At 41.3% G+C, this 24,311-nt stretch overlaps 2 protein-coding genes across 2 annotated transcripts in view; both read right to left on the bottom strand.

Annotated features, from left to right (window-relative positions):
* Positions 1-17,060, bottom strand: part of LOC116506741 (vomeronasal type-2 receptor 26-like) — a 22,474-nt gene extending 5,414 nt beyond the window's left edge. The window contains exons 1-7 of the mRNA XM_032214639.1: positions 17,055-17,060; positions 14,666-14,884; positions 7,443-7,516; positions 7,298-7,315; positions 5,465-5,756; positions 4,625-4,858; positions 2,313-2,531 (exon numbers count right to left, since the gene is read on the bottom strand). Of these exons, the coding sequence (XP_032070530.1) occupies positions 2,313-2,531; positions 4,625-4,858; positions 5,465-5,756; positions 7,298-7,315; positions 7,443-7,516; positions 14,666-14,884; positions 17,055-17,060 (1,062 nt within the window). The remainder of the gene's footprint in view (positions 1-2,312; positions 2,532-4,624; positions 4,859-5,464; positions 5,757-7,297; positions 7,316-7,442; positions 7,517-14,665; positions 14,885-17,054) is intronic.
* On the bottom strand, positions 17,042-24,311 carry LOC116506735 (vomeronasal type-2 receptor 26-like). The gene is made up of 5 exons (XM_032214628.1): positions 24,100-24,311; positions 23,062-23,353; positions 21,507-22,217; positions 20,263-20,481; positions 17,042-17,993 (listed from the first exon to the last, which is right to left on the bottom strand). The coding sequence occupies exons 1-5, from the start codon at positions 24,309-24,311 to the stop codon at positions 17,136-17,138; spliced, it is 2,292 nt and encodes a 763-aa protein (XP_032070519.1). The 3' UTR covers positions 17,042-17,135.

The following is a 24,311-nucleotide window of genomic DNA, read 5'->3' as shown; positions in this document are numbered from 1 at the left end:
AGGCTCTTAGCCATTAGGCCACAGGCTCTTATAGCAATAGCAGTTAGACTTATATACCGCTTCATAGGGCTTTCAGCCCTCTCTAAGCGGTTTACAGAGTCAGCATATTGCCCCCAACAACAATCCGGGTCCTCATTTTACCCACCTCGGAAGGATGGAAGGCTGAGTCAACCCTGAGCCGGTGAGATTTGAACAGCCGAACTGCAGAACTGCAGTCAGCTGAAGTAGCCTGCAGTGCTGCATTTAACCACTGCGCCACCTCGGCTCTTATTTCACCCAGGCGAAGCCAGGGTGAAAGGTATCTATTAGATTTATTTTATTTTATTTTTTACAACCCCTGGTATGCCCAAATATGGGAGGAAGATCACTACTTCCATTCTCTGTCCTTCGGCTCGTCACAAGAGGCCATCGAGGCAGAAACCCAATATTTTTACTGTTGCCTTTTTGTTACATTTTGTTGTATTTGTGCTGATAAATAAATAAATAAATAAAGGGAGACTAGTATAGATCTATTTCAAGCTATTTAGCTCTCATCAGCTAGCCATACCCTTACTGGGATTTGAACCTGGGCTATATTACATACTTAGGCAGACATCTTAGCCATTAGGCCACAGGCTCTTAGCCATTAGGCCACAGGCTCTTATAGCAATAGCAGTTAGACTTATATACCGCTTCATAGGGCTTTCAGCCCTCTCTAAGCGGTTTACAGAGTCAGCATATTGCCCCCAACAACAATCCGGGTCCTCATTTTACCCACCTCGGAAGGATGGAAGGCTGAGTCAACCCTGAGCCGGTGAGATTTGAACAGCCGAACTGCAGAACTGCAGTCAGCTGAAGTAGCCTGCAGTGCTGCATTTAACCACTGCGCCACCTCGGCTCTTATTTCACCCAGGCGAAGCCAGGGTGAAAGGTATCTATTAGATTTATTTTATTTTATTTTTTACAACCCCTGGTATGCCCAAATATGGGAGGAAGATCACTACTTCCATTCTCTGTCCTTCGGCTCGTCACAAGAGGCCATCGAGGCAGAAACCCAATATTTTTACTGTTGCCTTTTTGTTACATTTGTTAAAAAATAAAAAAAATAAAAAATAAGAAATAAAATAAGAAATAAAAGTTGGTTTTCTCCATTAGATGTGACAATAGAAGTGAAAAAGCTAATAGGGAAGCTGTAAAATTTATCCTAAAACTATCCTGCATTAACTAGAAAAAATGGAATTGGGTCGGAGGAAGCGCAGTTGAGATCCATAGACTAGGCTGCAGGATGGAAGTGTTCCAATATTTGAAGAGCTCCTACAAAGATGAAAGGATCAAATTATTTTTCGTTTTATCTTTCACATTTTTTACTTGTTTAACAAAGAAAAAAAATTAAACTAAATTAAAACACCAGAAGCAAGAGGAGAAACAATGGATGGAAAGTAACCAAGGAGAGAAGCAACCTAGAACTAAGGAGAGATTTCCTAATGGTAAGAGCTCTCAACCAATGGAATAGGCTGCCTTCAGGACTTGTGGGTGCTCCATTAATGAAAATTTACAAAAAGGGACTGAACAACCATTTGTGTGAGATGGTATAGGGTCTTTTGCTAGAGCAGGGGATTGGATTAGAAGACCTCCACGGTCCCTTTCAACTCTATTACTCTATATTCTATGACCAAAAGGTGCTGCAGAAACCTGGATATTTTGAAATAAAACCAAAAACTAAAGCAACAACAAATATTGTGATCTACTGAATGGATATCTTAATCCTGGAAGATCTATATTTGAATGGTACTCTACCTGTCTGATTAGAAATGGCTCCTTCTGGACAAGAGACACATTGGTAGCAGCAAACCGGCTGGCCCTCTGGAACTCTTCTCCTCTCTCCTGCCTGGCACCTCTTCAGGCCACACCTGGCAAATGGCACCTTCTGAAAGAGAAAAAAGAAATGCTTTTGTTGGCCTAAGAAATGAACATGCTTCTCTCCTGACCCATCAATGGATTCAGGAAATGGCAACTCCGGCCTTATATCATTGAGCTACAGCGTTTCCCTAAAATAGAATCATGTGGGCCCTAATGAGCAGGAATGATCCATGGAAATCACTGTTACTTGCTCTAATTGCATCCTGGGTTTCAAGCAGGAGTCCTTCACAATTCCACATCTTCATGGGACTACTATAATTTACACCTCGAATATATTATGCAAAAAATCAGTTTTTTCATCAAATAACTGCCCTATTGCCAGACTTCATAGACTAATTTACCAATTAGAAAGTGTTCTGCATCTTCAGGAGAGATTGACTCTTTCCCCAAATTTACATTTCCTTCTAGCTCACCTTTGGGGCCCAGACAATTGCATCAGAATTAATATTCAAATCCTGGCCTAGAGGAGTTTCAGGATCTATTTGCTCAATTTTCACAGAGACAAGTGATTCATTGGGGAGGAGAACCCAGTTGAGAAGATCATAACGGGCAGATCCCAGTCCATCTTCTGAGAGCTGGACGTCATCTCCAGCACTGTTGTTGAATTGGACCTTCCTCAAATAGGGAAGAATCTGAAAGAAAAGGGATCTTCAGAAATTGAGGCACTTGGCTGAAAGCCACAAATGAGACCTCATAGCCTGTATCATTCTGTGATGGCCATCATCTTAGTAGATGGCTGTATCTCTGAGAAGCTAGAGAGTTTCCTTAGGTGGAGACTTGAGCAAACTAGAGTAACACTAAATAAAAGTGAATATGTGTAGCTCGGGGTTGATCTGAGGAGTCCTTGGTCCTTTTTGAGTTGGCTTGTTTTCTTGCAGATGTTTCCTTACCCAAACTAGCACTGATGATGTTACCTAGTTTGGGTAATGAAACGTCTGAAAGAAAACAAGCAAACTCAAAGAGCACCAAGGACTCCTCATAACATCTTAGTGCAGATCTGAACTATCAGGAGTTACACCAAATATTTGATTCATTTACCAACAATACAATGCTTTTTGTTTTATCACTAGGCATTTCTATGATGTGAATGTGTATACATTCACGCATACACACACACACACACACACACACACTGTATGTATGTACGTGTGTATGTATATATATGTATGTATATGTATGTGTGTGTGTGTGTATATATGTATGTATGTATGTATTTATTTATTTAGTGTCACAACCCCTGGTATGCCAAAATATGGGAGGAAGCCTACTGCTTCCTTTCTCTGTCTATCAGCTCATCACAAGAGACCATCCAGACAGAAAGCCAATATTTTTACTGTTGCCTTTGTTACATTTGTGTTGTATTTGAGCTGATAAATAAATAAAGGGAGACTAGTATAGATCTATTTCAAGCTATTTAGCTCTCATCAGCTAGCCATACCCTTACTGGGATTTGTCTTAGTGGTTAAAACAACTGCTTAATATGTAGTACAGCACAGGTTCAAATCCCAGTAAGGGTATGGCTAGCTGATGAGAGCTAAATATCTTGAAATAGATCTACACTAGTCCCCCTTTATTTATTTATCAGCTCAAATACAACACAAATGTAACAAAGGCAACAGTAAAAATATTGGCTTTCTGTCTGGATGGTCTCTTGTGATGAGCCGATAGACAGAGAAAGGAAGCAGTATGCTTCCTCCCATATTTGGGCATACCAGGGGTTGTGACACTAAATACATACCTATTTCCCTGGCTCAGCTGATAAAGGAGGAGAACCTTGTGTCTTGGTGGTTAACACAACTGCTTAATATGTAATACAGCACAGGTTCAAATCCCAGTAAGGGTATGGCTAGCTGATGAGAGCTAAATAGCTTGAAATAGATCTATACTAGTCTCCCTTTATTTATTTATCAGCTCAAATACAACACACACAATTGATCTCAGTTATCTCCCCCCCCCCATTTCAAACTTAACATTATATTCCATTCATAACATTGCTTTTTAATAATTTCTGTTTTTATTTACTGAGATATCGTGATATGGTAACATATGCATATTTAACCAATAATCAAGAAATCCATATGAAAAGCTTTAAGAGTCTGTGGACCCAATAAGAAGTCAGATAAATTACCTGCCATGACTGGACATTTGAGATCTTCTTTCTATGCCTCATCATGGATGGTCGCCTTCCTGATCCATACATGGCATGTAGTGCATGGGCCACAACATAAACAGCATTGTAGATATTGTAACTCTCACCTGTCATGCTTGTTTCAAAAATGAAAAATGGCAGATTCTGTAAATTCTCCTTTCCTGTACATTGTTTTTTCCATTTTGGAGGGACCTTGCCTGGTTTAGGGATATGGCAGCCAAAGACCCTTTCCCACCATTCTGGAAGAAAAGTATCTAGTTGTGAATTCAAAGGGTCTAAAGACAGGAGGAACTGATTGAATTCTCTGACATCACCAGTGTGGTCCCTAAAATGCAAGGCCCCATGCATGGTCTTTATGCTTTCCAAGACATCCCCCATCATAGTAAATTTCCATTGAGAAGATAGGATCCAAACATTCCGTAGTGATATTAAGCCATGTTTTTTGTAAATAGACAGAAATAACAACAAATTTGCAATAATAGTAGAATCTACAAATAAAATAATCACTTCAGCTTTAAGCCATGTTTTATAATATAAATTAAGTTTGTGCATTATAGTCATAAGGGCATCATATGCCAACATTTCTGCATAGGCCAGGCAGATCTCCTTCTCCTTGAGCATCGGCATCAGAGATGAGATGAAAGATTCTCCATAGAGACTTTCAGAGGCCAAAAATCCAACCCAGTTCCACTGGAAATACAGGAGCAGCTGGACTAAGCCCATGTACTGAGGAGATTCCTTGGGATTAATCCGGAAGAAGGAAGGATAAACTCTTCTGTCTCCCTGAGTGAGTTCAAAGCCAACACCAAGCTGGAGAATGAGATAAAATAAAGTTTTGTGGTGACATTTTGGGGGGGGGGGGTCATAACTGTATGACTGCTTGCTAAAGCCTTGCTCACTGTGAATTAAAGGAATTCACAGAGGTGTAAATAAGAGTCCAAGACTTTGCTTCTTGCTATCTAAGGAATCCTGGGTCAGAATAAAAGTAAAGTTTTGTGGTGACTTTGGGGCTCATCATTGTGTGATTGTTGGCCCTACCAGTCAAGCTGACTCATTTTGAGTGGCAGGTTCAACCTCTTTCACTTCTTAGGAAGAGCTGCCAGTAACATAGTTTGCCTGGCGGTGACATATCAATAGCCAATATATATCAACCTGTCAGAGACAATAAACTGCACTGAAAGGTTGATTATACTTTTATGAAAATTGGAAAGAAAACCAGAAACCATTCCAGAACTTTCTTATGCTCTTTTGGGGATTATATAAAAATATATCTTGAAGCAAATTTTAAAATGAATTCAATTATAGCATGGATTCTCTAAATCACAAACTCATGATGTGTTTGCTTTCTTCAAGGATTTCTGAGTGGTTTTTTTTTTAATTGTCTTCTCCACACTTCACCCAATGGAGCCCCCTTACCTGTGGGACCTTCAGGATGCTGAAGATGGAGGCCATCATACTTGAGGATTTGGCATTATCACCTCCAATGACAGATAACAGAGTGTCTTGCCAGTCACATTTATAACCTGGAACCATGCGGCCTCGTGTAGAGAGAAGGGAAAGGCTATAAAATGTAATGTGTTTTTGAATCTTACTATTTTCATAGACTTGGAAGCCAAGTGTGATGTTGGGGAGGAGAACCAGATCCTTGTTGACCTCTGTAACTGCAAACATCAAGGCTAAGAACTGCTGGTAGTTCTTTAATATAGGTCTATATTTAGAAAAAACCATTGAGAAATATTACAGATGGGGTATATCTAGTGTTGGAGTTTGTCTTGCCATATTTTATTGTTGTTTGCAACAGTGAGAACCATGTTTCACTGAGTTTCTTAATAAATGTTCCTTAATTAAACATAAATGGCTTAGATATACATTCATTCATTCATTCATTCATTCATACATACATACATACATACATACATACATACATACATACATACATTCAGGCAGGCATTCAGGCAGGCAGGCAGGCAGGCAGGCAGGCATAATGGATCATATTAGTTTAGTTTAGTTTAGTTAGTTGGATCATATGGATCATATGATATTCCTTTATCATCCATTCCTTCTATACTTTGTTCCTGTGGCTGTAACAATTTCCAAAATGCCCCTTTTGCAACCTAGTCAAATGTGGGTCTCTCTTTTTCAGCAGCTTTTTGAGGTCTGGTAACTATTTCTGAGTAAAGAAGTCCAGAGTGGATCATAGCATGGATTTACTGAAAGTCATTATTCATGTGATCTGCTGATCCCAAAACTGTTTTTTGAACAATATAACATTCTGGAAAAGGCTTGAGCTTTTCTAAGGTTGACTCAGCTTTCCATCCTTCCGAGGCTGGTAAAATGAGGACCCAAATTGTTGGGGGCAATATGTTCACTCTGTAAACTGCTTAGAGAGGGCTGTCAGTTACTGTAAAGCAGAATATAAGCTATAGTGCTATTGCTATTCTTTGAGTTTTCTCCATTGATTTTATGTCAAAATTAATATCATAAGTCAACTTCTTCACTAGGTTGGCCCAGTTTTGAATTGCTTGTCCCGCCTCACTTTTGACGTTGTTTGTCATCTTTCTGATGAAGAGTTCTGGAAAGACTAAGAATTCTATCCTATTTTTATTTTGTGTTTGGCTCTTTATTGGACAAAGATATGAACTACACTAGGACATTGAGAACGTCACTAGAACAAATCAAAGCAAACAATGAACTGCATCCTTTCCCCTCCAAGTGAAACTTACAAAGTTGTAAAATGAAGTGAACGTGGGTTTTTTTGAAAGTTTGGGACCCTGGAATCCATAACAGTTTCCAGGAGTAAATTCCCACCAATAATAAAATCACCATGCCTGTAAAAGTCCCATATTTCCTTAATCTGGAAAGACAGTTTCAACAAACATATTCTTTGCATCCCTTTAGCATTCACTGGAGATTGGAAGCAAAACAGCAGCAGCAGCAGCAGCAGGAGAGACAGCCCAGCCATTCTTTCTCTCCGAGATCAGAAATTAAGGCTTATGCAGAAGCTGAATTGTCCGAATCTAACCAGAGTTTTACAAAATAGAGACAGTCCATTCTGCCTGATTGATCTTGGGGCCAATTTAAATCATCATTCATGCTTTCTTGTACCTGCATTTGGATTTTGACTAAAGAGAAAACTAAGGCCAGCTGAGTCTCACCAAACCAGGAATTAGTTCATTGCAAGACAAGGGAAGATGACAGGTCCTGCCTTACCTGGAGAACCCTGAGTGTATATTTTAAATTAGTTTTTACCTTGGAAGATTTTTGTAGCTAGAAATCAACAGGGGATACATTAAGAATGACTATTCTTAATTTGTAATTGCAAGGAAAAGTAATTCTCCTACCCACTTGGCACTAAGACTGTGTTTCCAGGCCAGATAGGGAAAAACATATTTACTCTACGTCTTTCATTGTTAATCCACAGAGAAGATGGACTTTGAAGTTGAGTTTTTGACTTCCATGAATCTGAACCTATGCAAACAAGATGGAGTTTGGCCTGAGCACAGTTTGTTTAAGTAGTATGAATGCTAATGGGCCATGAGGGCCCATGGCAATCAGTTGTATCCTAGTAAGTGTGAATAATCATACTAAAGTTTAGATGGAGCTTTAACTGGGTCAGGATCTCCATTGTCAGCCTGGCTCCTTGCTGCTGTCCTGCCATCAAAGGGAAAGAGAGGGGGAGGCATTTGGGGATATCCACACCTGAGTGTCTAATGGTGGAAAATGGGGAGTGGGAGTTGACATGTGAAGAAGACCAGCACTGTTCATACTGATTACACCAGGCAACTTCAAGGCTGCTTGACCTGGGTGTGAAATTGCAGCACCCTAAACAACCCAGAGTTTTCCACATCACTGTAATCCTGAATTGGGTGTCAATGGACTGGACGTTGGAGGGCAGAATAGGGAATGATGGGTTTGGCTCTTTATATCAGTGATGGGGTCTTCAGAGTCCACCTCACTTTCCTGCAACCAACAACTTTAATAAAGTTTAAATTGAACTTTAACTGGGTCAGGATCTCCGTTGTCAGCCTGTCTCCTTGCTGGTGTCCTGACATTGAAGGGAAAGAGAGGGGGAGGCATTAGGGGATATCCACACCTGGGTGTCTAATGGTGGAAAATGGGGAGTGGGAGTTGACATGTGAAGAAGACCAGCACTATTCATACTGATTACACCAGGCAACTTCAAGGCTGCTTGCCCTGGGTGTGAAATTGCAGCAGCCTAAACAACCCAGAGTTTTCCACATCAGTGTAATCCTGAATTGGGTGGCAACGGACTGGACATTGGGGGGCAGTATAGGGAAAAATGGGTTTGGCTCTTTATATCAGTGATGGGGACTTCAGAGTCAACTTCACTTTCCTGCAACCAACAACTTTAATAAACGTTATTTTCACTTCAATCAGTTGGAGTCAAGGGTGTCCTTTCCTAAATGATTTTTTGGGGGGCAGGTCTGACAAACTGGTTTTAGTTACACCCACAAGGCAAAGGATGAAATTGGTTGGTTGTTCAAATTTATATGGTTACCCATCTCACACAAAATGACTCAGGACATTGTACAACAATCCAGTAAAAACGGTCAATAAAGAAGACAATCATTAGTGAAAACCATTATGTAATAATTATTCCAAAGAATTGGAAATGATAAAACCAAGCCAAAAAGAGAAAAAGAGAATCAAGGATGGAGGTAAGTTAATAGTAAAGGAGCCACTTCAGGGATTGATCCTTCCCCTGGATAACCAGGTTTGAGGGACCTCTAAAAGTTCAGGAGTGACAAAACCAGGTTATTTTGCAGTGGGGAGGGGCAGAGGATTCTACAATATGGGCACCCCAGTATAAAAGGACCCCAGCTTTAGGGCCTGCCAAAGGACCTCCCATTTTGTGAGGCCTGGTGATATGTGTCACAGCTGTCATCATAGGCTTGAGTTTCGCATCCACTAGCAATAGCAATAGCACTTAGACATATGCCACTTTACAGTGCTTTATAGCCCTCCACTAGCTCTCTGTTTGCTATGAACTATGGGGGGAGGCAGCCGGATGGGAGTAGGGAAAGAGAGCTATTGATCATACTTTTCAGAGACGGCATCCAATGGTCAAAGCCCTGGGAATGGATTGGAACAACTCACCTACCAGCCTGCTATTGAAGGGAATGTTCACAAAACAATTTATTCCAATGTAATTGGACAGTAGGGGAATAGCCAGGGGAGAAACTGGACAGGGAAATTTAACCAGGAAAGTTTACTATGTGGATGTCAGTTCTGGCTTTGTTATACTGTAAATCCACTTGGCTTTTAGTAAAAGTATCATTTTCACTCCAGAATGAATCAAGGGTCTTTCTTGACTAAAGTCAGGGCAGGTCTGACAGGATGGGTGGAAGAAATCAGGGTGTCAGGTCTGCAGCGGTTCCTTTAAGAATCTTTGGCCTGCCACACTCTCTCTTCTAGCTTCATCTTTAGTATGCCTTTTCATTAAAGGGGGGGATAGCAAGAGGTAGAATGTGTTGTTTTCCTTTCTAGAAGCTCAAGGTTATTCTTTGTCTCCACACCTCAGCACCTGACCCAGAACCAGGGGGGGTGGAGATGCCAGCGTAGAAGAAGAAGATTGGACCATGTGATGGATTTGTGGATGTGGGGACAAGATCATGAATTTTCAACTGTGTGGGAATCCTAGGTAACTTCCAGAATTGGGATTCCACAGATGTACCAAGATGTCTGATTTATTAAATTGGAACTTTAAGGATCATTTTGCCTTGGACTCTGATTTAATTCTGCATGATACTTGGAATGCTGGATATGAGATTTTACCACCTTTGCCCCAAACAGGTCCAGTGTATAATCTGAGGTCCTTCATAACTCCTGGCTCCTGCTCAAAGTGTAGTTGGCAGTTGTATCTAGGAGATCCTTTACAAAGGTGTGTTTGGGTGCCAGTTGCACCCGTTCCTGGTTCATGAGGGTCTGTTCACAATTATTCATGCCCTGGTTGTAATGAATTCTCCATGGGGCTGATCTTGAACAGCATTTAGTTTGTGCAAAACACAGCATCGCGGGAAGTTATGTGTGCTCCCAGAACAGCACATCACATCTCTGCCTTATGAAGTGCATAGGTTGCTGGTTTGTTTCCAGATGGAATGAAAGGTACAGTTTTGACCTTCAATACCCTACATGGATTGGACCAGGTTATTTTGAGGAATCCACACTCTCTGGTTTCACCCATTGGGTCAGCAGGAGGGGAAAGAACAGGTCCCATCTGCAAAAGACTTCCATCTCTTCAGACCCAGGAGACAGGACACTTCTGCTATGGAACCCAACCTTTGGGACATTTGTTTTATTGATCAAATGCTAAATGGCCCATCTGACTCACAGAGGGACTCTGGGTGGTATACAAATCAAACATTAAAAACATACTTTCTCTGCTGATGTGGATTGGGAGATGCTACACTAATGGGATGAAGATGGTTTCATAGGTAACCTGGACCAATGCCATGTAGGACTTTAAAGGTCATAACCAACACCTTGATTTGGACCCTGAAGGAGATTGGAACTCAGTGAAGCTTGTGCCACAGAGGTTTCATGTGTGCCCTTCATCCGGTGCCCAAAGTTGCCAGAAAGCTGCATTCGGCACCAGAGGAAGCTTCCAGATATTTTTCAAGGGTAGCCTCAGGTGGACTATTCAAACAAGAGATGACTGGTATCTGTATGGGGGACTTTTAAAAATCCTCCCCAACACTTCCGCCCCCCTTTGCATCTGACCCACCTAGAAGCTTTAGGAAAAGTCATGGGTTGCATAATTGATGATGTGAGGTCATGTCACCTTCCCAACTTTAGATAGGATATTCAGAACAGACAAATAGCAGTAGACTTATATACCGCTTCATAGGCCTTTCAGGCCTCTCTAAGCGGTTTACATAGAGTCAGCATATTGCCCCCAACAATCTGGGTCCTCATTTTACCCACCTCGGAAGGATGGAAGGCTGAGTCAACCCTGAGCCGGTGAGATTTGAACCGCTGACCTGCTGATCTAGCAGTAGCCTGCAGTGCTGCATTTAACCACTGCGCCACCTTGGCTCTTCCATCTGCTGATAAAGCTCTTCCATCTGCTGATCTTAGAAATACAAAAACTTCATGCTATACAAAGCAATAGTTTTAAATTTAAAAAAACATAAGTAATACATCTTTTCTATCAAGGTATACTTCCAAGTTGATCACTGGAGCCTCACTGAAGACAACAAGGGGAAATGAAAAATGAAAGATGATTATCTGATATTTTATGGTCAGGCAAATCATTTGATTGCCAATTATTTAATATTCATTATTTTTGACAAATGTGATTAAAAAAATCAAAATTAAAGTTTCCAATCCCTGCATAAACCAGAGATTCTTGCGCCTCATTATATTTTCTCTCTGATTCATATCAGAATAATATAACATTTGAGGAAAAAGATACAAACCAAGAGACCAGCCCCAGACATCAAGATGGAGAAGATCTCCACGGCCACCATGGACTTCCCTTTGGTGCTCAGGTAAGTGGGGAGGAAGCTGATCCAAACACTGCAAAAGATCAGCATGCTGAAAGTTATGAAATTTGCTTCATTAAAGCTATCGGGCAATTTCCTTGCCATAAAGGCCACTGTGAAACTCATAAGGGCCTGGAAACCCAGGTATGCAAGGACAGTATAAAACATTGAAGCTGAACCTTCATTACATTCCAAGATGGTCTCTCCTACCAAGGAGTGGAAATCCAAGTTGGGAAATGGGGGAGAGATTATCAGCCAGGTGACACAAAAAATTGCTTGGATCAGAGGACAGACTAAGACAATGGAGTTAGTCAATGATTTTCCTAAGAGTTTCCTTGACTTGTTCCCTGGCTTGGTGGCCATGAAGGCCAGAACCACCATGATAGTTTTTGCCAACACCAAGGAAACTGCAAGGGAAAAGAGGATGGCAAAGGTAATTTGTCAGATGAGACAGGTGAGCTTCCTGGGTTGACCAATGAAGAGGAAGGAGCAGAGGAAGCAGAGCAGAAGAGAGACCAGGAGGATGTAGGTGAGATCTCTGTTATTGGCTTTCACAATTGGTGTGTCACGATGCTTAATGAAAACTGCTAGGACTGCCAATGTGACCATGGAGAGAGAAAGAGTGAGAGACACTAAAATGTATCCCAGGGTCTCTTGATAGGAAATGAAGTGGAGCATCTTGGCAATGCAGTGGTCCTTGTCCTTGTTGGGATACTGATCTTCTGGGCAGGGGTCACAGCGATTCAAGAAATGAAATTTTTGAGCATTATTTCACCCTCGTTATTCCTTGCCCCTTTTACTATGGCAAGACTAGCCCCATTCTGCTATCGCAAATCCACGAAGTAAGTGATGGAACAACCCATTTCATGATGGATGGATGGGCATTTCATGATGGATGAAACAAGGCAATTATGTTTATGTTATTGATGATGCTTCAGCTAGTTTAGCCAGAGACAAGGAAGTGTTCATATATATAGGGCACTTCCATGACTATTATGGCTTTCAGTGTGAGAGAGATTGCCATTTCTTGATTGCAGTGGGGAAGGAGGAAAGAATGATCTAAAACAGGAGTGTTAAAGTCCCATCATCACAGCGGCATCACATGATGTCTTGGGACTTTCCCCCCCATTCTGAAACCAGTTATGGTCATGGACAGCAGGTGATGCTTCTGGCCCATGGACTGATACTTTGACAGCACTGATCTACAAGTACCGTAGCACTGTTGACTCGAGTCCTTTGTAGTTCAAATCTGTTGATTCTGATTTTTGTTGTTCTTGTAGGAGAGTGTTAATAGCAACAGCAATAGCACTTAGACTTATATTCTGCTCCAAAGTTCTTTACAGCCCTATCTAAGTTTTTTACAGAGTCAGCCTCTTGCCCCCAACAATCTGGGTCCTCCTTTTAGCCACCTTGGAAGAACAGAAGGCTGAGTCAACATTGAGCCTGGTGAGATTTGAATTGTCAAATTACAGGCAGCCAGCAGTCAGCAGAAGTAGCCAGCAGTACTGCACTCTAACCATTGTGCCACCATGGCTCATCATATGGTTAACATACATGAATAGATGTATCTCCTGTTCCTCTGATGGGTCTATCAATTTCAGAGGTGATTGACAGTGTTGATAGAGGAAGCATACCCTAAAGGTTAAAAAACAAACTGAAACACAAGTTTTTCAGGAAAACAGTGGCATCTAGTTTTCTCATTGGTATGTGTCACTACCCTGCATGAAATTCTTGTGGCATGACAGGGTTGGTTGACCTGTGGGGTCAGGACAAATTATATCCATAAACTGAGAGATTCTGTTGTAAAATATGAATACTTTGACAGATGCTGATCCTAATAGGAGCCTCAGTGGTTAGAGTACTGTATTATTTCTGATGACTGACTGCTGACTGCAATTTGGCAGTTCAAATCTCACCAGGCTCAAGGTTGACTCAGCCGTCCATCCTTACAAGGTGGGAAAAATGAGGACCCAGATTGTTGGGGGCAATATGCTGACTCTGTAAACTGCTTAGAGAGGGTTCAAAGTGCTATGAAGCGGTATATAAGTCTAAGTGCTGTAGCTATTGCTAATAAAAATAGCAATGAAGTTAAAATTGTGATTTAATGATTGACTTTCTTCATCCTGGAAGATCTGATTTGATATGTGCTCTACCTGTTTGATTAGAAACGGTCCCTTCTGGACAAGGAGCACATTGGTAACAGCAAACAGGCTCGCCCTCTGCAACTCTTCTCCTCTCTCCTCCCTGGCACCTCTTCATGCCACACCTGGCAAAGGGCACCTTCTACAATAGAAAAAGGGAAATGGTTTCGCTGCCACAAGCAATGAACCTGCTTTGTTTGTCCAATTACACATTTTTATTTCAATCAAAAATATGAATTCAAAGGAAATGATTCCCCTGAAACCAAAAAAACAGCTCCAGGGTGATTGAGGCCAGCAGCATTCCGACCCATCAGTGGGTGGTGGAGATTGGAACTGGGACCTCCACATGCAAAGGAGGGTTTGTGACATTAAGCTACGTCTTTGGTGAAATTGTAAATGATGAGGAACCAATTGTACAGCGTGAGGAGTCAGTGGAGGAGTGCAACGTGTGAGCAAAAGAGAAACAGGAGGAATGTTTGCTAATTGAGGCAACATTGAAGTACTTCATTCTCAGCACACTTTATCAAAATTTCTATGGCAATATAACTGATATGCTTCTTTTTATTAAGACATTAATTCTTTCTTGAGGTCAGAAATAGCAAAAAGGTAGAGAAGTAACTTGACTCCTTCTGTCAGTAGGAGTCTCTCCCATTGTTTACTTTGATGCATACTGATAAATCCTGCAGTGAGATTTGATTCTTGGTTTGGGGGTCTCGTGTTTGATTCCACAGGGGGAATAGTCCACAGAAATCATCCTGACCTTCAAGAAGTTCTTCCCAATATCAATCCTTTCTCGACCTCACACAAATCAGAGCTGAAATGTGTTATGTGCAAATCAGATTTTTCACCAAATGGCTGCCATATTTTATCTTCCAATAGAGCCATTTTTCAAGTTAGTAGGACGTTACGCATCCCAAGGAGAGGAGAGAACGAATCTTTCCTTGATTTTATAGTGTTGCCTTTCAACTCACCTTTGTGGGCCAGACGATTGCATCAGAGTTAATAGTGAAAACTTGGCCTGGGGGAGCCCCAGGATCGATTTGCCCAACTTTCACCAGAGCCATTGATTTATTGTGAATGGAAACCCAGTTGAGAATATCATAACTAGCAGATCCCAGCCCATTTTCTGAGAGTGAGATTTCTTCTCCAGCACTGTTGTTGAACCGGACATTCCTCAAATAGGGAAGAAGCTGAAACAAAGGGGATCTTCAGAAATTGGAGCAATTGGCTGAAAGCCACACATGAGACAACGTGGCACCCACCATTCTATCATGGCCCTCATTCTAGCAGATGGGTTTATGTCTGAGAAGTTCTACCTTTGAGATTTGAGCAGTCAGGGGTAACACCAAGTGCTACTTCCTCAATAAAAGAAAAAAATGCCTTTGAAACTGGGAATTTGTATCATGGCTTCTTCAACCACTTTGAAGTGGTATCTACACATAAAGATTTTAATGCCAAACTCCAAATTTCATTGTTTGGTTTTCTTCATGTTTTACTTGACTCTAAAGGTTTTAAAGTCTTTGCATGTAAATTTGTCTTGCGACTGATAAATACATTTTAGGAATGATTCAATGATCACTTTAAAAAGAGAGTGGCATGGTGGCCTAGAGGTGAAGATGCTTGCCTCTCACTCCCAAAGTTGAGAGTTCAATCCAAGGCAGCGACAGATGTTTCTCTATCAGGGCACAAAGAGAAAATATCTGCTGTGAACTCTGCATAGGCATCAGGAAGGGCATCCAGCCAACAAATTCTCTGCTTTATTCAGATGCCCTGATTCTACACACTAAAAAAGATTAAAGAAGGAAAAAAGATTTTTTCAAAATGTTGTGTAATTCCCCTGACTTTTTATCATAGACAAAGAAAGAAGAATGCAGGAACCAGAGCCATAGTAACACAGTGGTTGGAATGCAATATTTCAGGCAAACTCTGCCCACTGCCATGAGTTTGATCCTGACTGGTTCCAGGTTGACTCTGCCTTCCATCCTTCTGTGGTCGATAAAATGAGGACCCAGATTGTTGGGGGCAAGATGCTGACTCTCTAATTCACTCCGCTATTATTTGTATTGACACTGGCAGTATTAAATAGAAATATCAGACAAGATACAGAGATAAAAGGTATGGAAATAAAAAAAGGAAAAGTATAAATTACAGGCATTTGCAGATGACTTAGTTTTTATTTTGGAAGATCCACAAGAAACGGCCTAAATTAATAAAAAATAGAAGAATATGGAGAAGTGGCAGGACTGAAAATAAATAAAGAGAAAACTAAGATTTCCAGTCCTCCCTCACTCCGAGTCGCTCTGTTCTCTGCTTCCTGTCCCCCATGGAACCCCCTCATATCTTTTGATCTTGCTTTGTCTGCTGGGTCTTTCCCCCCCATACTAGGTACCTGCAGGACTTTTATTGCTCCCCAAGTTTCCACAAGGGTTGGGCCCCTTCCCTACCTCCATCACCCTTTGTGCATTTATCTTTTGAGGATTTTCCAGAGCTTCTGAGCTTTTTGCAGAGCTGTGCAGATGGCAGTAGGAAAGCAGGACTTCTGGTGAAGTTGGCTGACTGATGACTAGATCAGGGAGGTTCCCTAAGGGGGTTTTCTCTGGATTATGGTGTTTTCAACTTACTAACAAAAGGAAAAGGCATTCCTTCCTTTTATTATGACTCTCCTGCATTAGGGAGAGTGCTAGAATCACCCCACATGACCCTCCATACAGCAGAGGTCTGCAGGAAGCCTCAGGAGCTGTGCTTTGAAGCAGTCAGAGCGCCGCTCACTTCATTGTTGGAAAATCAGCCATTTTGGAATTTGTTTTTCAAATGGACACTAAGTCAAAACTTTCATTTCTTAATCGCTTTCTGGGATTATTATTAGCTAAAAGAAACTCTTTTAAAGTCACAGCCTAGTGATTCTTTTTGAGTCTATCATATTTTTGAGATTTCTTTATTGTTAAACAAGGAAGAGGTTTTCTGGAGGCCAGACAAAATAAGGAAGTATAAAATAAAAAGGCTGAATGATTGTTGTTGACCACAGGTATATTGCAACTAGTTACAGCACTTGATAGAAATATTTTAATGGAAAAATTCATCCTCCATGTTATCTTCTTTTTTTTTTTTCCCTTTAAAGATTTTATTGGTAAAAAGAAAATACAACATCCATAACTTGTAACAAACAATACAACTACATTTCGAGATATTCCCATACTATCAAATCATTATAAACATCAAAGGTTAGGTATCTTTCCCTCCCTCTTTTCTTCCCTCCCCCCCTTACTTCCTTCTCCCCTGCCTTCCCTCCTTTCTTTTCTCCTTTCCTCCTTTCCTTCCCCGTCCTTTCTCTCCCTCGGTCCCCCCCTCCTTCTCACATACCTCCATGTTATCATAGTTTAGAAATTTTATCACATTCTAAATATGCCTCAAAAACATAAATGAGGCCAATTGTTGCATTAGTTAGAAATTCTTGTTCCTTACTATATTTTCTCTACAATTTAGATCCGGCCTCAGTAGAATAATGTAGCATTTTGGGGAAAAGATACAAGCCAAGAGAGCAGCCCCAGATGCCAAAATGGAGAAGATCTCCACAGCCACCATGGACTTCCCTTTGGTGCTCAGGTAGGTGGGGAGGAAAGTGATCCAAACACTGCAAAAGACCAGCATGCTAAAAGTAATGAATTTGGCTTCATTAAAACTGTCAGGCAATTTTCTAGCTAAAAATGCCACTGTGAAACTGATGAAAGCCAAAAAACCTAGGTAGGCAAGGACAATGTAGAACATTAAAGCTGAGCCTTCCTTGCATTCCAAGATGATTTCTCCAAATAGGGAGTTGAAGTCCAAGTTAGGAAAAGGGGGAGAGGTTCCCAGCCAGGTGGCACAAAGAACTGCTTGAATCAGGGGACAAGCTAAGACAATGGAGTTGGTCAGTGGTTTTCCTAAGAGTTTCCTTGTCCTGTTCCCTGGCTTGGTGGCCATGAAAGCCAGAACCACCATGACAGTTTTTGCCAACACAGAGGAAACTGCAAGGGAAAAGAGAATTGCAAAGGCAGATTGTTGGAAGAGACAGGTGACCTTCCCTGGTTGACCAATGAAGAGGAAGGAACAGAGGAAGCAAAGCAATAGGGAGACCAGGAGGATGTAAGTGAGGTCTCGGTTGTTGGCCTTGACAATTGGTGTGTCATGGTGTTTATAGAAAATCACCAGAACTGCAGATGTGATCACTGAGAGAAAAAGAGCAAGAAAAACTAAGATGTATCCCAGGGTGTCTTGATAGGCAAGGAAGTGGACCTTCTTGGCAATGCATTGGTCCTTGTCCTTGTTGGGAAGTTGGTCTTCTGGGCAGGTTTCACAGTGAGCTGCATCTGAAATCAAAAATCTTTGTCTAAGAATTTATTCAGCAACTACCATGCACATTATCCCCCCCACATAAATGATACGAGTGTTGCCTTTCTCTTAATGACCTACCCACAAAGGGAGTGATGAAAGAATCCACTGAGCAATTTATTGGGCATCAAAAAGAGCAAATCATCCTTTCTTTATGATGATCCTGGGGATAGATTAGCCAGAGACAAGGATTCCTTCAGTACCAACTATCCATCCACTGCATTTCCATGAATAATGTGGGTTTTAGTTTGAGATTACTGCCTGTTTTTCCCCCACACTTTATAATAGCAATAGCAATAGCAGTAGACTTATATACCGCTTCATAGGCCTTTCAGGCCTCTCTAAGCGGTTTACAGAGAGTCAGCATATTGCCCCCAACAATCTGGGTCCTCATAATGGAACCCACAGAAGAAGAACAAATCTGTTATCCAGGAATGCTGTTGTTTTCTTTATGTGTACATTACCCCTGCCTTAACCTCTTTGCTTTGTAAACTGAAGATTTGTAATCTTCAAATGTGTTCATTCAGATGTTTTTGATCCCTCCTGCTCTATCAAAGGGACATAGATTGTTGAATGTCCTCTTTCCCTGGCAGGTCTATTTCCTCAGAGGTTGGTAGTGTTGAGGAAGAAGCATATTCTGAATAATAAAAATTAAAGTGTGGACTATACACCCCACTTCCTCAGGAAAAGATTGGAAGTTGGTTTCCCAATTGGATGTGAAAGTAGAAAAATAAATTCATGTTGGGGACTCATAAATTGTGCCTTCAAACTCCCCTTGCTGAGGGCCAGGAAAGGTGGTCTCTATGGTCAGGGGAGTTTAGATCTCTGTTGTGGCCCAGCAGGAGCTGTTGGAGCTGCCACCAGACTCCGACACTGAGGGGCCCTATGAGTCGGCTCTGGAGGATGTGGAGGACCCTGGACAGGGTTCCGACTCTGAGAAGGGCGCAGAGAGGCTGGTTGGCCATCAGGAGGTGCCTGAACCTTGGACCAGTTGGGAGGAGACAAGGGAGAGTGATCTGGATGCCAGCAGTGAGTTGTTCCTGGATGCCCGGCACAGAAGAGCTAATAGGCATCAGGAACAGTTGCGCAAGTACAGGAGGTAATTGCACCCAGCCGGTGGTCATTAGGCTCCTCTCCAGACTATAAAAAGAGGGGCACACGCCCCTCTTGCAGAAGTCAACACATTGACTAAAAGTTGGAGAACTTTGGTAACTAGCTTGGCAGGCTGGATTGCTGCCAAGGTTTGTCTGAGTTGCTGCCAAGGTCCTTATCTGTTTGTTATGCTTGGCTTTCAGCCACCAAGGTTTTGGTTTCTTGCTATTAAAGTACATTCCAGTTATGCTTGTCTCGGCATTCGTTACTGGATGGAGGAGCAGGTCAGAACAGATCTCTAAACTGAAAGTTCTACTGAAAAGTGTGAGTGCCTGTCGATCTTATCAAAAATGATTCAATAACAAATATATATATTGATTTAATGAATGCCTTCCTTGATTATGGAAGATGAACATTTGAAGTCTGCTCTACCTGTCTGATTAGAAAAGGTCCCTTCTGGACAAGCATCACACTGATAGCAGCAAACCGGTTGGCCCTCTGGAACTCTTCTCCTCTCTCCTGCATGGCACCTCTTCATGCCACACCTGGCAAAGGGCACCTTCTGAAAGAGAAAAGAGAAATACTTGAGATGACCTAAGCCGTGAACCTGCTGCATCCATTCTTTTCCCTTTCCTATTTCCCTTCCTTATTCCTACTTCTATGATCAGAATCTTTTCTAAAGAAATACATTGCCACTGTCTATCAGAAATCAGGAACAGTCCTGGGGTAACCAGGCCAGGAGCATTCCTGACACACCCATAGATGTGGGAGATTGGATGGGGAGTCTCTGCCTGCACAGGAAGGCTTGTGATGGGATGAGAGGATTTCTAAAAGAAAGAACTGCGATGATACAACAGTGGTCCATGGAAATAATTGTTGCTGGCTGTAATTGAATCCTATGTTTCAAGGAAACAGTGTTCCCAAGCCTAAACCTTTGTGGAATGACATTCATCAGAGCTTAAATGTGTTACATGCATAGGAGATTTTTCACCAAACAACTGCCATAATTTCTGACTCAATTGATAATTTTTCAAGTTAGGAAGATGTTCTGCATCTCAGGAAGAGAATGAATCTTTCCCTGAACTTACAACATTTCCTTTCAGCTCACCTTGGTGGCCCAAATGATTCCATCAGATTTAATGGTGAAATTCTGACCTGGGGGAGCCTCAGGATTTACATGCCCAACTCTTATGGGGACAAAGGATCTATTGGGGAAGAGAACCCAGTTGAAAAGATCATAACGAGCAGATCCCAGTCCATCTTCTGAGAAGGAGACTTCATCTCCAGCACTGTTGTTGAACTGGATGGTCCTCAAATAGGCAAGAATCTGAAAGAAAGGAGACTTTCAGAAATTGGAGTATTTGGGATAGATGACCTCCAATGTCTATTTCAATACTGTGATTCTACAAATGAGACATCATGGCTTCTATCATAACATGATGGCCATCTTGAGAACATGGGTTTATATTTGATAAATTAGTTCCATCTCTTGATGGTGATCTGAGGAATTAGGTGTATGTAACTCTGAAATTAAAAGTTTCCCCTTTGTCATGGTTTCCATCTCCAATTTCACCAAAAAACAAAAAATTTAGTTCCACAATCTAAATTTAATTTTAGGCTTTTCCCCTTGTGAGGCATGGCCACGTAGACTTTCAAATAGTTACTTGGCCCAAGGACTTGTTAACTGATGAATGAATGTTTGAAATGAATAAATCATTTCTATTAGAACCATAGAAAATTCCACTGGTTTTCTCCAGCTTATTGTCAAAGGCAATAAGGATCCAGCTGGAACCAGGTTTGATCCACTGGGCCCTGTGGAAGGAAGTATCTGACCTGGTTGGTCACTTTACTATTCAGAGAGGTCCAACATTTTAGCCTTTTATGCAGGGAATTCTGATGAATTTCAGACCAGGAACCCATCAGGATCACTTTGAATCTTGCTCTGTGCTGTGGTTGTCATAGAAACAGAGTAACAGTATTGGAAGGGACATTGGAGGTCTTCTAGTCCAACCCCCTGCTCAAGCAACATACCCTCTACAGTTTTAGACAAGTGGCAATCCTGCCTCTTCTTCAATGATTCCAGAAATGGGGCACCCATGACTTCTAAATGCAAATTGTTCATTAAGAAAGTTCCCCTTAGTTCTACGTTGCTTCTCTCCTTGATTAATTTCCATCCGTTGTTAATCTGAAGCTCTTTTCACACAGCAAGCTGAGTAGCACAACGAATGGTAAAAAGGGCAGGGTCTCAGATGAATTGCTATGAGAGTATGAAGACATTTAATCAGGAGCAGAAGAAATTCATATGGGGAGCTTCCGAACTAAGCGGACTGAGTCAAAAGCCACAGAAACTACCTGCCATGACTGGATGTCTGAGATCCTCTTTCCAAGCCTCATTGGTCGGACTCTGGATCCATGCATTGCATGTAAAGCGTGTGCCAGAGCATAAATGGCATTGTAGATATTGTAACTTTCACCTGTCATTCTTGTTTCCAAAGTGTAATTGGGCATATTCTGCAGATTCTCCTTTCCTGTACATTGTTTTTCCCCCTTTGGAGGGATCTTTCCTGATTTATGGATCTTGCAGCCAAAGACTCTTTCCCACCATTGAGGGAGAAAGACGTCTCCTTGGGGGTTCAAGGGGTCTAAAGACAGGAGGAACTTGCTGAATTCAGAGACATCCCCAGAATGGTCCCTAAAATGCAGGACCCCATGCAAAGTCTTTATAAATTGCAATGTTTCTTCAGATTCTTCCACGCCAATTTTCCAATGTGAAGTGAAGATATAAACTTTAATTAAGGACACTTTTCTGAGTTTTCCAAAATAATGTACCGTCATTACTACATTACTGGTAATAGTGAAGTCTCCAAACATAATAAACACTTCTGCTTTAGACCAGGTATGGAAATTGAGAACAAACTTTTTCATCGTGATTTGAACATCATCTAGTTTCAGCATTATAGTGAAGGCCAGGCAGATCTCCTTCTCCTGGAGCATCGGCGTCAGAGTTGAAATGAAACGTTCTCCATTGTCATCTTCAGGGGCCAAAAGCCCAACCCAGTTCCACTGGAAATGCAGGAGCAGCTGGACTAAACCCACACACTGAAGAGATTCCTTGGGATTAATCCGGAAGAAGGAAGGATAAACTCTTCTCTCTCCCTCAGAGAACTCAAAGCCAACACCAAGCTGCAGAAAGGGAGATTCTTTTTTCAAAGACAAAGTAAAAGTTTTATGCTGATTTTAGTAGTTACCCTTGTGTAGTTGATGGCCCTCGCAGTCACACTGACTCACTGACACATGACCCTCGCAGTCACACTGAATCTTCTTTCCTTCTTAGCTATTTTTTAAAAAAATATTTTATTTTGTTTGTACAAACTTCATATCTTTGCAACACATTACATTTTTTTACATATCTGTTGTGATTTTTTTTATCTATACAAGTAAACCTTTTATAACTATAGCTTTGTATATTTGTGCATTTACATTATTTCATACATTGTTTTCATTCTATATATAATAATCTATATATTCTATATATGACACTTTTTACTACATTTAAGTCATTTTGTATAATATTTATTTAGTGTAGTCTATCTCATATTTCTATCTTTTAAACATTTTCCAGTTTTGTAGTGGTCTATTGACTTGTTAATCTTTTTTCCTTTCTTTTTGGCTCTCCTTCTTAGCTATTTTCATTGGTTGTGATACATTGGAAGACAAGAGAAGAAACCAACAACCCGATACATCAAATAAATGACACTAAAATGATGGCTACCCTTTAAGAGTCTAAAGTTCATTATATGCTCCCCAACCCCCCCCCCCCCAAAATTACCTTTAGTTTCATCTTTGGCTTCTCTGTGTGCTTTTGACCTTTGTCTATTCCATACTGTATCCAAGAGAGCTCTCTTACCTGTGGGACCTTAAAGATGCTGAAGATGGAGGCCATCAGTTGTGAGGATTTGGCACTGAGACCACCAATGACCGACAGCAGAATGTCCGGATGATCACATTTGTAACCTGGAACCCCTTGGCCTCGTGAGGAGAGCATGGAGAGACTGTTTAAGGAAATATATATCTCCCTCTGGTAATGGCCATAGATGTGGAAGCCAAGGGTGATGTTGGGGAGCAGAAGAAAATCCTTATTGGCCTCAGAGACAGCAAACATCAATGCAAGGAACTGCTGGTAGTAACTGTGGATGTACCTGTAATGAGAAAAACATTGGAGAACATGACAGGAAATCTTGTGCATGGCTATAGAATTTGCTTCACTGTTTGGGGGGACTTTTGGGGGAAGAAACTCCCAAATTTTATTGGTTGGGGATTTTTTCAAAGCTTTTCCTTTGGCTAAAGTTGGATGACTTTGTGAGAAAGGAGACAAGCCTTTATATGGATATTATGGATTGTTTTATAGTCTCGATCATCCCTGCTATATTCACATTGCTGCAGTGGCAGCAATCCTTTCCAATTGCCCCCTTTCACCGTAATTATTTAAGCTGCTCTCTTGGAGCAGCTTCTCCAGGTGGGATAAGGATTGCTGAGCACAGGACTACAGTGGGGGGGTCACCTCATAGATTTAATGAAGGCTTTTATTCATCAGCACGGCTGATTCCAAACAGAGATGGATTTTTGCAACTCCCCAAAACTTGAAGAGTGCTGAGCTTTTATTTGAATTTTCTACCACAAGTTACTCTTCAGATTAATATTATAATTTGACTTCTTCACTAGGCCAGCACAGCTTCCCTCTTCATTTTTGTGGTTTATCATCTTCCTGATGAAGAGACTGAGAATTCCAACCGATTTTAAGAGCTTGGTAATTTATTGAGAAAAGCAGAACATGTGCACTAAACCAGGACAGTACAAATATTAGAAGTATTTCTGAAAAGAAGTCCCTAAATTTAAAGCAAAGAGAATAATTATCATGCATGTTTTCCCTCCAGCTGAAACTTACGCATTATTGAAAAGAAGATTGAGTGTATTAAAGTCTGTGACAGGAGACTCTAAAATGCTTCCCAAGGGCAAATTCCCACCAATAATGAGATCACCAGGCCTATAGTAGCTTTCATCTAAGCCGATAAAACTCCTGCAGACACATATGGTGCGTAGCCTTTTCAGTGTAGTTGGAGCCAGGAGCCAGAAGAGCATCAGCATCAGCATCAGCAT

Source organism: Thamnophis elegans, chromosome 1 (assembly GCF_009769535.1).
Source record: "Thamnophis elegans isolate rThaEle1 chromosome 1, rThaEle1.pri, whole genome shotgun sequence".
Taxonomy (NCBI): Eukaryota; Metazoa; Chordata; class Lepidosauria; order Squamata; family Colubridae; genus Thamnophis; species Thamnophis elegans.
The sequence above is the reverse complement of the archived record's forward strand: the minus strand, read 5'-3'. Positions and strand labels throughout refer to the sequence as shown.

Excerpts from the sequence above, each read along its gene's own strand:
- LOC116506735 (XM_032214628.1), bottom strand. The coding sequence starts at position 24,311 with ATGCTGATGCTGATGCTGATGCTCTTCTGGCTCCTGGCTCCAACTACA. Across the intron at positions 23,354-24,099 it reads AATCTTCTTTTCAATAATGC|GTACATCCACAGTTACTACC; the intron begins GTAAGTTTCAGC and ends TTCTCATTACAG. Across the intron at positions 17,994-20,262 it reads GAATCATTTGGGCCACCAAG|GACAAGGACCAATGCATTGC; the intron begins GTGAGCTGAAAG and ends CTTCCCAACAAG.